Consider the following 15,227-nt stretch of genomic DNA (forward strand, 5'->3'; position numbering starts at 1 on the left):
GTTCATTGCTCTTTCATCTACCTGTGTGCCAGTAACACAAATTGCTTTCTAATAAGTCTTGATTTACAGTCAAGGAAATCCATCCATCTTGTTGTTCTTCACAATTGTTTGGGTTTTTTAGGCCATCTACATTTCCACATAAATAGAGAATCACCTTGTCAAGTTACACACACACACACACACACACACACACACACGCACACACACGCCTGATGGAATTTTGTTTGGAATTATATTGAATCTGTAGATTGAGGAGAATCGAAATCTTTACAATACTGTCTCTTCCAATCCATAAATGGAGATATCCCCTCATTTGGTTAGGTCTTCTTTAATCTCTCTTTACAATGTTTTTTCATTTTCTGTGTATGTTTCTCATTAGATTTATTCCTGGGTATTTGTTATTTTTGATACTATTATGAATGATAGCCCTTTAAAATTTTTATTTTCTAAATGTTTTTTATTGTTGCTTTAAATGCAGTTGATTTTATTCATTTTGCAATCAGCAGCTTCATTAAACTCTCTTATTAATTCTACTAATTTATCTGTAAATTCTTTGGGATTTACGGCACAGGATTACATCATGTGAAAATAACGAACTGTATTTTTTTTTCCTTTCAATTCTTTTTTTCCCCCAGCCCTGGCTAGAACCTTTGGTACAGTGTTGAATTAGAAGTGGTGATAGTAGCCATCCTTGTTCTGTTCCTGCTGTCAAAGGAAAGGCTTTCAACAACGTCTCGTCAATTACTTTAGGGTTTTGTGTGTGCCTGCGTGTGAATGTGTTTGCTTTTTAGATACTCTTTATCAGATTAAGAAATTCCTTTAATTTGCTAAGAGTTTTTAACATGAGTGGATGTTGAATTTTATTGGAAGCTTTTTCTGAGTCTTTAAGATGATAATATGCTTTTTCACCTTTATTCTATTAAGCTGGTTGATTATGTTGACTGATTATCAAATGGTAAACCAACCTTGTATTCCTGGAATAAACACAATTTTGTTGTGCTGTATTCTTTTTTAATAAATTGCTAGATTCAATTTTGTTCTGCTTGTTTTGAGTATACTTATTTTCTTTTACTACTTTCTTGAATTGAAAATTTAACTAATTAAATTTTAATTTCTTAGCTTTGTGATCTATGTATTTAAAGTCTATGTATTTTCCTGTTAATACTGCTTTAGCTAACTTCCAGTTGTCTTATAGGTACTGCTTTTGTTGTCATTTAGTTTTGAATAATTTATGATTATTCTACTAATTCTCATAAAAATAATTCTCCTAAAAATTACCTGATTTTTTTTAACACAGAGATTATGTAGAAGTGATTTTTAAACATCTGGATTATTTAGAAATTATTTATTTTAAATTCCCTAGTGCTTAGGAGTTTTAGCCCTAGTTTTCTTATTGATTTTTCATTGTATTTGTTCAGAGATAGTGATCTAGAATCAAAGTGAGGTCCGTGGACTAGCGGCATTAGCATCAACTAGGAGCCATTTAGAAAAGGAGAATCTCATAACCGCCACAGACCTACTGAATGAGAATCTGCATTTTAATACAATCCTCAGATGACTCATACACCTTGAAATTTGAGAAGCACCAATCTATATGATTGCTCAGTAATGACTGTAGAGTTTTTGCCTTTTATTCTTTTCCCTCTGGTTTATCTAAAGCTTTGGTTCACGCTGGGAACTGATCTAACCATTTTTCCTTCAACTTGGAGAAAAGAGCAGTGCAAACTTTTAACATTTTTGGCCCACTCAAAGCTCACTTTTAGGAATGTTTGGCCCTTTCTCCTTCCACTTGGAGGAGGGAATAAAAACCAAGGGCATCACCTGGGTTGCATGTTTTCCTCACTTTAGCCAGCACAGCCAAAATCTGCTAGGGGAGCCAGCAAGCCAACTCTCATATGGTTGGATCCATCATTTTTACTTCCATAGGCAACTTCTCCGTCTCACAACAGCACCTGAGCTGCTGTATCACACCACTGGTAACTCCACAACCACTCAGGCACCACAGATTTGTCGTACCATCCCTTCATCCTTCCTTTTCCCAAACAATGCTTTTGCCATATTGCAGCGAGTCAGGGTCATTTTAGTGAATCCCACTTCTACCACCAGCTGTGTCAGAGGCCCCCAAGACCCACCCCCAGACTCAGTGATTCTCCAGAGGACTCACGGGACTCAGCACATAGTCATATTCATGGCTATGATTGATTACAGTGAAAGGATACAAAGCAAAATGAGCAAAGATAAAAGGCGCTTGGGGCAAAGTCCAGAAGAAACCAGGCACAGACTTCCAGGGGTCTTCATCAGTGGAGTCACACAGGATGTGATTAATGCCTTCAGCACTGAGTTGTGACAACACACGTGAGATCAGGAAAGCTCATTAGAGACCTAGTGCCCAAGGTTTTCATTGGGGGCTGGTCACACAGACACCTTCTCCCTGGCATGCGCTGAAATTCCAGACTCTCAGAAGAAAAGCAGGTGTTCAGCATAAACCATATTGTTTCATAAACGGTTTAGGCACAGTGAGCCAGTCTTATCTGGGAATGGTGGGAATCCTCCCAAATTCCAATTTCCCAGATGCCAGCCAAGGCAAAACTTGCAAGCAAGCCTATGGATAGCAGTCTCAGGCCTGCTGTGTTAACTCTTTTCTGCACGATGATATTGGGTCTTTGGAATTTGTTGACACTTTCTTTGTGGTGTAATGTAGGATCCATTTAAAACTATAACTAGAAATCTCATACCTAGAAAATAATGTATATTCTCTAATTTTCTTGAGCAGGGGCCTCTATCTATCCATTAAATCAATCTTATTAATTATATTACTCAAATCTTTATATTTACTATTTCTTATCTTTTTTACTATTTCTTTCTTTATATCAACTATTTCATGTGTTGGTTTCTTCTTTTTATTCTGTCAACTCTTGCTCTCTATATTTCACAGTGTGTTGTGAGGTGCATGCAAATACATGATTATTATATCTTCTGAATGGATTCTTTCTGCTATAAATTTGTCATGATTTTATGTTCAACCTTTCTGTGTCATTTTGGTTTAGGTCTGTCTCTTGAAACAGCATATACCTGCATCATTAAAAATGCAGCCTTAGTAGCTCCATTTTCAATGTATTTATTGTGATTGCTGACATATTTGGACTTATCTGTGGCATTCAATTACGTGTTTTATATTTACCACAATTTTTCTGTGCTTCTTTTTATCTCTTTTCCTGCATTCTGTGGATCCTCTCACCCTTTTCTTTTTCCTCTAATAGTTTATTTTGAGGTTTCTTGGCTTCACCTCCTACCTACCAGTTTGATTCCTCTCTCCATTTCTGATCCTCTGTGTTTTCCTTGCCTTTTCATTATTGAGTTCAGCCATGTTTTTTCTCTATCATTTCCACATGTTTGCTATAGAGGTGGAAGTTTTTCAGTCTACCGTTGGTGCTCAAATCATCATCTTGATTTAGAAACAGAACTTTCAATCATCTTTGTTAGATTTATTGAACTCTAATGCAAATAATACTCAGATTTAATATTCTCAGTATGCTTGTAAAGAAAACTCTTTAGAATTTCTTAGAATATTTTTGTGTCCTTTATGGGAAAATGGTAGAACAGAAACCTCCTTGCCAGATTTGCCAGATAAATAACAAAATACCTGAAATGAAGCAAAAAGAAAAAAAAAGGTCCAGCAAAGGAAACTCCAAAAACAGTGATCCAGGGTACAGTGAAAAAATATTGAAAAATCCAGAGGAGTCAAGCAAGCCTGCAGGTGACTGGAAAAGGCAGTCATATTAGCGGGACATAAAGAAGTTCAAGACTAAGCTAGATAAATGGATTGATTTCGTAAACTTGTACATATCTACTGTGATATTACTGTAAAAGGATAAAAAGAAAAAAATGGTTATGTAAGAAAGCATTTGGAAATAAAATCGGAAAGCCATAATAAACTTGTAAATGCTACAGAATGGTGTTCCTCAAAGTGTGCATATCATTATGCAGTTGGTAATAGTGGGATAGTTAGCATTAAACTGTCTGAATTTAAATCCTAGGACCGTTGCTAACCACTTGGGTGAGTTAGATAACCATTCAAGACCTCAGTTTTCAGGCCGGCCCCGTGGCTTAGCGGTTAAGTGCGCACGCTCCGCTACTGGCAGCCCGGGTTCGGATCCCGGGCACGCACCAACGCGCTGCTTGTCCGGCCACGCTGAGGCCACGTCCCACATACAGCAACTAGAAGGATGTGCAACTATGACATACAACTATCTACTGGGGCTTTAGGGAAAAAAAGGAGGAGGATTGGCAATAGATGTTAGCTCGGAGCCGGTCTACCTCAGCAAAAAGAGGAGGATTAGCATGGATGTTAGCTTAGGGCTGATCTTCCTCACACAAAAAAATAAATAAATAAACTTAAAAAAACAAAACAAAACCTCAGTTTTCCCATCTGTAAACTGGGAATTGTAATACCTACCTGAGACGATTGTTAAGAAACTAAAATGAGGTAATGCATATTAAACTGTGTAGTAGACCACCTGGTAAATAGTAAACAGTGAATAAATGGTAGCTCTTATAATTATTAAAATGGGGTCTAAAGATAGCCAGCACCAGAATCATTAATGAGGAGGAAGTGGCGATAGCAAGTGTAGACTAGGGACTCAAGCAGCTTGGCTGCAAAAGGACAGAGAGAAGTTAGGTGTTTGGGCATTTGGGGCTGATAGAGAGTGTTGTTTATAAGACACGGCGGGGGGGACCTGAATGTGTTTATTTGCCAAGGGAAAGGGTCAGAGAGAGGGAGAGGTTGAAGATACAGAAGAATGGGGACTAATAAAGTCAAAACCCTGAGTTGAGAGAAGAGGATGGGGTCCAGAGCCCAAGTGGAGGATTTGGCTAAATGAAGAGGAGAAACTCCTCACCAATGAGATTCAAGGGAAGAGGTGTAGTCACAGGAATAGACATAGTCACAGGAAGATTGTAGGGGGCACTGGGAGGCAACAAGTTATGGGAGGTCTCGCCTCTGTGAAGAAAGAAATGAAGACACAAACTCAGAGTCAGTGGGAAGGTACACCATTAATTGATATTATTACCAATATGAAAAGTTGTGTGATTTTTCTCCAGCAGTTCTCTGCATCTCTGGTGTCTCTGCATCTCTGGTGTCTCTGCATCTCTGGTCTAGGAATGCAGGAAGTGGGTGCCCAAATTGACCCAGTATTAGGTTTGTACAGAATGGGTACAGCAAAAGGACCCAGAAGCGAGAGTGGCAATGTTATTGGCAATGTTATGCAGTATTGGTAAAACCAACAGTGAAATTGTCCATCATGCTTCTAGGGGGTTGAGGAAGTGAAAACAAAATGAGAAAAATGAGTGGTCATGGGACCGGATGACATGATAAATTGAAAGGGCAGATATATTCGTTCATTCATGCATTGAACACCAGATGCTGTCTAGATGCATTTATGTGACAGTGTACAAAGCAGACACGTGCACTTCTCCCATGGAGACCACAGTCTATTGTTTACAGAGAAAAAATATATGTATTAGATGGTGATACGTGCAATTGAAAAAATAAAAATAAGGAGAATATGAAGTGGGAGAGAGGTTGCTAATTGATATGTAGATGGCCAAGGAAGGTCTTACCCATACAAAGACATTTGAGCAGAGATGTCACACGAGGAGTACCCTGAGAGTACAGGTGTGCAGGGAAGGTAGGGTATAAAGAGTACCAAGAGAGTATCAAAGAAGTAAATGAAATAAATCCACCAGAGCCTAGAAAATTCACATTGAGCTTGAGTGATCATGGCTTTCCTTGATCTATGTGTATGCAACCAATCCTTTCAAGTATATTTGTGTTAAAATTTCTCCCTCAACTGATACCAAGGTTACTGGCTTACAATCTGGGAAATGCACCACCTCCTGGTTTTCAAAGCAGGAAATGAAATCAGCTCTAGGCTACCCACACCTCTCCTGTTCTCCACCATGGGGAATAACTAGTGATGCTGGGGAATCTCTTTTGCAAGTTTATCCAGTCAGGAATTCTAAGTTTTCTGGAATAGAATTCCACTGGGCCCAAGGACTAGAATGAACTGAGAACTCTCTCTCAGATTCTTCAGCTGTCTTTTATAGATGTCTTTTACTAATGTTTAGTCTATCCTTTTCAATTGGAATTTTTTTCCTATTTGAAAGACTGACAAGTAAAAAAGAAAATTGAAATGTTGCAGTTATCAGAACATAATGATTAAAAGCACAGGCTTTGAAATAAAATATCTGGGTTTAAATCCCAACTATGCCATTAAATAATTGTGTGGCAGAGTGAATTACTTAAACTCTCAATGCTTTAGTTTTCTAATATGTATAATGTGGATGATGACAGTTCCAACCTCAGAGTCCTATTGTAGAGATTAAATGAAATATGAAAATTATCCATCTGGCAAGAAGTGTCGATGGCTCAATAATACTGGCCATTATTGTTATCCTTCAACTGTATGCTATCAGTTTTTAGCAGCAGACTTATCTTTCCTGAGTCTTTTTCTAGTAGATATGCAATGAGCATATTTTTATTTAAATAATAGGAGTGAATATTTAAGCGTCTCTAGCTCTTTCAAAGTCTTTTAAAGGATGCTACAAAGTTCATCTTCATTTGAGACATTCATTGTATCAAATAAGGCAGTCAAACTGACAAAAGCCTATTTTGGTCTGAATATCTTGAAGAAGAAATTGTTTCAGTTACATTTTTAAGTGCTTTAAACAACTCTAAGGGACACACACACACACAGCTACCACTCTTGGTGTCTGGAAAATTACCTCAGTGCTCTGCTTGTAGATTCAAGAATTTGAAGTATAAGATCTGTATTGTGAGGAAGGGTGATGGACACAACTTGAGAAAGAATACAGTTTAAGGATTGTTGTAAAAGGTCATATAAGCTGGCGTTAAGATATCTTGCTATTTGACTATGTGAAAGTTTCTTAAACTTACAGAACCTCAGTTTCTCAGTTTCTTTATGCTGGGTTATTTACCTCACAGAGTTGTTGTAAAGATTATACGAGATCTGTAAAGCATGACCCAAACGTTAGTTATTAGCATTATGAAAGCCAAGAATTGTGCTATATTTAGAGGTGCAAGATGCTTCTGCTGACTTCAGGATAACAAAAGCTCTCTTATGACTTCCATCTGACTAACTTGGTAGATTATCTGATGTTCTCCATTCCCACCATGAACACACCTATTGGTGTCCATTGGCCTGTTGAAAACTTGTAGCTAGTGAGCTTCTTTTTAGTATGGCTATGTGTTTCTGCTTCCACCAGTATCTGCCAGTTCTACTTGTTATTATGCTTACGTCAAGTAATCAAATATTATGTAGATCTGTAAAATGTCGGAGTGAACAGAAAGAGTTACAATTTTATGAAACCTAAGTTGAATGTTTCAAGAAGATTCAATGAAGTTGAGTGCCTACAACCAAAATTGCAGCTGAATTAAATGCAAGTAAGACTAATGTAAAACATTGGGAGAAAAATTCCAGTAGTAAAATCTAGAAGGATTCTGGACCTAGGTTGCTCTAAAGAATCTGAAACTAGAAATATAGATGAGGCAATGGTTTATACCATGAGCCTGGCCTTTCCAAGAAAGAACGCCAACTGGGGGGACTCATACTTAAAAAGTTAAAACCTTTGTCTAATATCAGAAGTGTAGTGAATGAATGTACATTTATGTTTTAAGTGAAAATACAATATTGAAGCCAAGTATGTATCATTTTTATGATTCCCTGCTGTACATGACTTGACTGGATGAGAGAGCATCTACTATGGCTGTGGTTGTACTTATCCATAGCCACAAGGACGTGAAGCTGAAAAAGTTTTTTTCAAATGGGAAAATATCAGACTTATAGAGACCAGAGATGTCCTCCAAAATTGAAATATTAACAGTCTATACAACTGACAGCCAGGTCATTAACGGTCAGTAGCTCCGTTTAGCAAGAGGCTTTTATTTGTAATAGCACAGGGTAGTACAAAGTCCTGTTTGGAAGTACTTGGCTTAAAATAGTGTTTTTCAACCTATGGGCTGCAAAATAACTTTAGTGGTCCAATAAAAAAAAAGATGGACTAGAAAATAGAGTGCATCTCAAGGTAGAAGGCTAAGTTTGGAATTACATAAAATAAGTTCAGCATATACTGGCTAAGACAAAAGCTACAGATCATTGTCTAAATAAAAGAAGCAACATAATTTTTTAGCTCGAATTTTGTATAGTAGGACAAAAATATATATTGGAATAAAACATAAGAAACTGAGGATGAAAGGACATGAAATCAAGGGTTTGCTTTACAATGCTACGGAGGAAAGAGAAAGGAGGAGAGAGAGAGAGAAGCAAGAAGGAAGGGAAGAGGAAATAGAAATTAAACAAGTACAGCAATATGATATGATAATTATAGAATCTGGGGAACAGGTACACGGGGGTTCATTATACTGTCCTTTTTACTTTCATATATGTTTTGTAACACACTTAAAAACTCTAACTAAAATGTAAGGAATAATGGGTATTCAAATACAAGATGGTGTTTTGGGTTCTGACCATGTTTTGCCTTTTACAGGTACTTTTATTGATGTTAGATAAACAGGGTGTGTGATTAGCTCTTAACTGGTAGGTAACTCTTTAGCTTCAGAGCCCTAGAGCAGAACTGATTGCCTCTGCCAATTACTGCAGGCCCCAGCAGTGGTGACTCAAGAACAGGATACGCACACACACGTGCGTTCATGCACACAGTTAGGGCAGAATTCCAGGTAGAACCTCTGAGCGGTGAAACAGCTTTGGCTATTTCTGAATTGAAATATTTTGAACAAGCACTTGCAGAATGAAAGAAAATCAGTCCAAGATGAACTGTGAATATTTCTGAGAGTATTTTTATACCAAGTACTACCATGAACAATGGTTCATGAACTAACTACTTTTCTTTTCTAGGACGCACAGGAACTATGGTTTGTGCCTGCCTTATTGCCAGTGAAGTGTTTGTAACTGCAGAGGTATGAAAGATGTTACTACAAACTCTGTCTTATGCTGATTGAATTTGCTAGTTCTGAAGCCTCACTGGTAGGATGTTAAGATGATCCTTTGAGCCATGGTACTTAATGAAATTGTAATGGGAGAGGTAGTTATTAGGAAGCTTGGTTTTAATACATCCTTGCTTAACTTAGACTGGTCAGTAGCTGACCTAGGTACCTCTTACTCTGAGCCAAGACTAGGGTGATGTCAGTGAGACACTCCCCTCGGGCACAAAATGTAAGGCAATGCCAAAAATCTTAGAAATTAAGATAAATAATATTCTAGTGCGATATTTTTAAAAATCAAAGTTAGTGCAAGAAATCCATGATGTATACAATATCAACATTTTAAATAAAAACAGAACTCAATAGGGACAGGATTAATGTGAGATGAGAAAGGTCAAGTTATGCAATTGCAAAAGTACTCAGCAACCTAGATGCTTTACTCGCCTCACCTAGTCCCAGCCCTGCTCCTGCTCCCAACAATTACGGGAATTCCTCCTTCCTCACAAGAATAATATCAAGATGGTTAAGGTAAGTTCTCCAGAGGACCTTAGACATCCTCAGAAGTGCTAGGTAGATAAAAGGTATCATTTTTCAACTTAGAACAAAGTCTCTCCTGAATGTTATTATCTTTGCATAGTCAATATAGCTGGGGTCTGTGCCCTCTGGAAATTTCTGAGAAGACAGGGTGGGCTGTTTCTACTTCTTTAAGTAGGGTTGTCAGTCTTTTTTCTGCCGTGATCTTGCTGAGAAGGTACCACTAGAGGACCCGCTCCCGGCAGCTCTGCTCCTCGCTTGGCCTGCAGTGCAGGAAGAGGAGCTGGAGGCTGTGCACAGTGCCGGCACTCTGACTCCACCGTCTCCTGTTCCTGATTCAGACACGCAGGTTATGACACGGCTGTTCTAGGACAATGTTTTCCAACTATGGATCACGGTGTATCAGTGAGCTGTAAATCAACTTGTTGGGTTGTGACTTGCATGTTTTTTAGTAAAACAAAATAGATTAGAATAGAAAATACCAAATGGTATTATTTTGTGAAGCTTTTGTTTCAGGTGTGTGTGTGTGTGTGTGTGTGTGTGTGTGTGTGTTTATTAATGTGGACTCCTAGGTTTATTAATGTGGACTGCAGCTTTAAAAATAAAAAGTTTGAAAGCCATTGATCCAGAGCCCTTGACTGAGAGCCAGAGCCCTGTGCCCCAGGCCTGTGCTCCCTCTAACTGGCGGCACACGTCTCCATGACAGGTCACTTGCTTTTCTTTTGGTCTCAATCTTCTCCATTTGTAAAATGGAAAGGTAGGAAGAAGGACCAGATGATCTCTAAGGTCTTTCCAGCTCTAAAATTCCATGTCTTTGTGAAGCTTTGAATGAGAGCAGGCCTTGATGTGGCTTTGTTCATTTTGTTATATTGGGTAGCCTCTGCCCAAAGACCGCCGACTTAAGGAAATAATGTGCCTCGGAAACCTTAAGAATGCCTTATATAGGAAAGGAAAGTACAAATGAACCGTGATTGTATTCTCCCCTTTTCTGTAGGACAGCCTTTATTATTTTGGAGAACGACGAACAGATAAAACCACCAGCTCTAAATTTCAAGGGATAGAGACCCCTTCCCAGGTAAGTGTCTTTTAAAGAAAGGGGTTCTTGGAGGAATCGGGTTAGATGGGCGCCGATTACCTGGTTTCATTTAGACTCTCCTCCTTTGGTGATCAGGTGGCAGCACTCGGGTGCCCTGTGACAGGCCCGGATCCCGCCCAGGGGCCGAGAGACATGAGTGTGGCGCACCTGTACTTTGGAAGCACTGAGTTCTCCCCAGAGCATCCTGCTTTCCACTTTATATTGGTTATTGTTTGCAGAGTTCAGGAGTCGATTCCCTTCCCAAACTAGGAAGGTCCAGTTCCTAAGGTTCCAGACCCCTGAAGATAACTAAAGTCATCAGCCTATTATTCCCTGCAAAGAGCAACTGAGTCTTTCACAAACCCCTACTAGGGCAGTTCAGCCCATGCAGAACATCGCAAGTGCACGTGTGTGTGTGTGTGTGTGTGTGTGTGTGTGTGTGTGTGTGTGTATGTGAGAGAGAGAGCGAGAGAGCGCGAGAGAGCGAGCGAGACACGGGGAGGCTGTATTTTGAAAGAGAAAGAAAAGGGGGAATTAACATTTTTCAAAAACCTATTTTATGCCAGACACTATTGTACTTTCACATATATTAGCTCATTTAATACTCAGACAACCCATGTGAAATCTATGCTATTACCCTATTTTTTCCTTTCAAAAACATTTTATTATGGACGTTTTCAAACATAAAAAGTCAAAACAGTCATACAGTAAATCTCCTTACAGTCACGTCACTGCTTCAACAATCATTTCATCACGTAGCCAACCATGCTTCGTCCATTCCCTCCCCATTCTCCTCACACACACACCCACTCTCCACTCTTTCTCTACACCCGGATTATTTTGAAGGAAATCCCAGATATTAGATCATTTTACCCCACAAATATTTTAGTGTGACATCTAACAAAGACTTGGGTTGTTGAAAAAAACCCTTAAAACCATTTATCATATTTAAAAATATTATACCTTAATAATACCAAATATCAAATGTCTAGTCCATGTTTAAATTTCCATAATTATCTTAAAAATATTTTTTTTTAATTTAGTTTATTTCAATCAGGGTCCAAAGAAGGACTACACATTTCATTGGGTTGCTTTGTCTCTTAAGTGTCTTTTAGTTTATAGGTTTCCCACCTCTCTTTTTTATTCCTTGAAATTTGTTTATTGCAGAAACCAGGACATTTATCCTATAGAGTTTAAATATACTAGACTTTGTGGAACCATGCTAAGGGCTTTACATTCATTATCTCATTTAACACTCTCAATAACTCCATGAGTGGGCACCATCATGATTCCCATTTTACAGATTGGGACATTGAAGTTCAGGGAAATAAATTTTTTGAACCAAGAACTCAAATCCAGATCTGTCAGACTCTGAAGCCCATTATTTCCCATCCTGTGCACAGCATCTCATCTATTTTGCCTTTTCTATATTGCCCCTCCAACCAAAGTGAGAGTTGGTTGGGAATTCTTAAGTAGATGTGGATGTGGCTGCAGATGAAAGTTTTCTTTGAATGAAGTGATGGAAGCTCAATAGGTAACCTTGGCCTTAGTCTGTAACTGCTGGCTCTAGACCTTGAGTTTGGGGCAAAAGAACTCAGCCTTATCCACTGATCCTTTTCTGCCACACCCAAGCAAAAAAAAGAAGAAAAAAAAGCTAGTAATAAGCCGTTGGCTAAAAGTAATACATGAACCTACTGAAGCCCAGCTCTGACCATGCCATTTCCATGTTCGAAATCCGTAATGGCTCCCCACTGCCAATGGGAACAAATATAAAATTTTTTCTTTTTTTAAACTTCCTGAAGCTTACACTGCCCTTACATCTTTTGACAGTTGATTGATTGCCTGTCTTTCAGCCTTCTTAACACAGAGTTCTTTTTTTCTCTCCCAAAGCCCCAGTGCATAGTTGTGTATCCCAGTTGTACACAAGTATAAATGTTTTAATCAGACCCTCGAGGTCTTCTGGTATTTGATTTTTCCAAACGCTTCTTCCACAGTGTGCATTCACATGTCCACGCTTTAACACACTTGGACCGTTTCCTGTTTCTCAGCCTGTCACCACTTTGTACCCACATGCTATTGCTCCTGTGGGCCCCTTTCTCTGGGGTCCTTTTCTCTTCCTAGCCTGAAGTAGTCGCTTTCTTTTTCAGTTCTTGTAGCCCTTTGTGTTTCTTTTAGGGACTAAGTGACTTTACATTATTCTCTAGCCATGTGAAGCAGTGACTTCTCTACCCCTTTTGCAGACAAGGCCCATGTCTTACCCACCTTTCCACCCTTGGCATCCCAAAGCGCCTCTCATAGTATCTGCTTTGTTTGTAGTGAGTGCTTACTAAGTGGATGCTGGCTTTATTAACTTGTGTTACAAGCCCCTGTTGTTTTAGGCTGAAGGAGAAGGAAGAGTGGGAGTAAGAGCAGCTTGAGGGCCGTGGTGGGTGACAACCTCTAGCGGGAAGTCGAGAATCTAGTGGCAGAAGCCAAGGGGACGTTAGATGTAACTTCTTCAGGGCCTCCCCTGTACAGCTTCCCTTCCCCATTTCTTCTGTAGTCATGCACAGTTTCTCTAACTTTGGTCCAGAACCAGCACTCCCTAGGCTACAACTGAATCTTTTCTGATTCACTGGGAGACCAATACAAGGACTCGGCCTCAGGTTTGCCAGCTGTGTTGGCAAGGCCCCGGGACAGAGTTCCCTCCATGTGGGGAGGTAATTCTCAGATACCATCACATTCTGACGCTGCATTGTGGGCCATTCTACAGACTACATTTCCTCCACCCTTGAGTTAAGAAATTGCAGGAGCCTTTCCCTTGACTGGCCCTTTCCAATGGAAAGTATGGCAGTTAATTGGATTAACAATTCCCCTTGGCTGCAGAAGAGTCTGTGCACTTTTAAGTCCTGTTGATTCGGTACCAGAACTCTTCAACTTCTTAAAGCAAGATTCAAGGAGAGCCCTTCTGAGCCGCTTGCCATAGGAGAAGAGCTAGACTGAAAGGACAGGGCTTCCTTGCAAAAATAGAATTGGGGAAATGGAAGATGAAGGAACTCGGCTGGCAGGGACGAGAGAAGAATATGTATCGACTACTGTCCTGGAGAGATCTTCCTCTCGAGTGTTCAGGTCTGCAGTTCGCTCATGCTTACGAGGCTGCTCTCCAGCAAACCACAAACCTTCCTTTAACTCAGTCACAGCTAAGCTTCTACCCTCGGATCGACCTTTTGCACAGCTGCAGTTAGCTGCATCTCGTGGTGATGTTGTTGCAGCTGGTTTGTTGGTTCTGGTTAGTTGACCTCTCAGTCACAGCAGCCTGTAAGCAACACCTGGCTCCTCTCTTGTTACTTCCCCACAGCACTTCATTCTTCATTCAGTATCTTTTTCTAAGGTTGATATTCAGTCGTGAGGCAACAGATATAAAAATGCCTAGTCATATAATGGCATCCAATAAATGTTTCCTTCATTAATTACTCTCCTTAACAAGTTCTATATAAAAAATAAATCAGGAATGCTGACTTTAGGCTTTTCATCTCCACTTAAACTGAGGCTTCTGTTGTTTTGCAGAGTAGATATGTTGGATATTTTGCAGATGTGAAAAATATCTACAATTTGAATCTTCCTCCAAGGAAAATCGTCAAGATAAAAAAAATTGTTATTTATTCAATTCGTGGTAAGTGCTTTACGTATAATTTGAGAATTGGGCAGGAGGGCCGGTGTTCTTACTATTCAGGAGGGCTTTCCTCATAGTTATATACAGGCAGTCCCAACTCACCGCTGTCTTTTTATGTATCCTCACACATGAACCCCTCCCTCTGGAATTTCCCATTGGCCCAGCAGTGCTGTGGCCATATTACCAACCCTTAGATGTCCTCTCCTTTCCTCTCCCGTCACCAGTTTGAGGGGTCCATCCATTTCCTTTTTCTCCTGTTCCCATTGCTCCTCTGGCCTCAGCCCAGGTGGACTTTTCAGAGTGGAACCTCTGATGCAGAAGAGGAAGGGCCCGTGAGCCCTGGAGACCACTTCTCTCTCACCCACCTCTAGTTTGGGGATCGTCTTGGCAGGGGCATCCCTACCATCTTCTCACCTACTCCTTTCAGAGACTCTTTTTTTCTCATCACCCTGGTCTCTCCCTTTCCCCTCCGTCCTCCACCTGTAGCTCCCTCACCCCTAGCAACTCCATCAGGATGTCTTAAATACCCAAACAGCAAATGAATTTTGTTGCCACATATCCCTTTTACAAATAACTACCGAATATCTGCTTTGGGCCAGCCCCATGCTAGTGTTTCTCTGCCCTGAAGGAGTCCCTGGGTGGTAAGCAGAGGAGGGGAGTGAGTACATAGACAAAGAGCTGACCACAGTGTTGGGAGCACACAGAGGCTGGGCCCTGCCCGTCCTGGGGGTCAAGGAATGCTTCTTGCGGGCACAGCGCTTAGGTCTTCCCTACCTGAATCTACGTGAACATGGAAAGGGTTGAGAGAAACCTGAGCTCTGTGGGGTGCCTTTCAGCCCCCTGTTAGCAGTTATTACCAGGAGTAAAAATCTTTATAAACTTCAAAAGAGCTGATGTTTGCCTGCTTCTGGAATGATGGAGAGAGACTGGGATCTACCACCGCCCAG

At 40.1% G+C, this 15,227-nt stretch overlaps 1 protein-coding gene and 1 pseudogene across 1 annotated transcript in view; one reads left to right on the forward strand and one right to left on the reverse strand.

Moving 5' to 3' along the window:
- The window catches only part of LOC131409893 (phosphatidylinositol 3,4,5-trisphosphate 3-phosphatase TPTE2-like), a 227,840-nt gene that overhangs the window by 210,539 nt on the left and 2,074 nt on the right, over positions 1-15,227 (forward strand). The window contains exons 11-13 of the mRNA XM_058547644.1: positions 8,934-8,995; positions 10,548-10,628; positions 14,175-14,280. Of these exons, the coding sequence (XP_058403627.1) occupies positions 8,934-8,995; positions 10,548-10,628; positions 14,175-14,280 (249 nt within the window). The remainder of the gene's footprint in view (positions 1-8,933; positions 8,996-10,547; positions 10,629-14,174; positions 14,281-15,227) is intronic.
- The window catches only part of LOC131409910 (serine/threonine-protein phosphatase 4 regulatory subunit 2-like), a 51,253-nt pseudogene that overhangs the window by 10,644 nt on the left and 25,382 nt on the right, over positions 1-15,227 (reverse strand).

The sequence above is a fragment of the Diceros bicornis genome, chromosome 9 (genome assembly GCF_020826845.1).
Source record: "Diceros bicornis minor isolate mBicDic1 chromosome 9, mDicBic1.mat.cur, whole genome shotgun sequence".
In the NCBI taxonomy this organism is placed as follows: domain Eukaryota; kingdom Metazoa; phylum Chordata; class Mammalia; order Perissodactyla; family Rhinocerotidae; genus Diceros; species Diceros bicornis.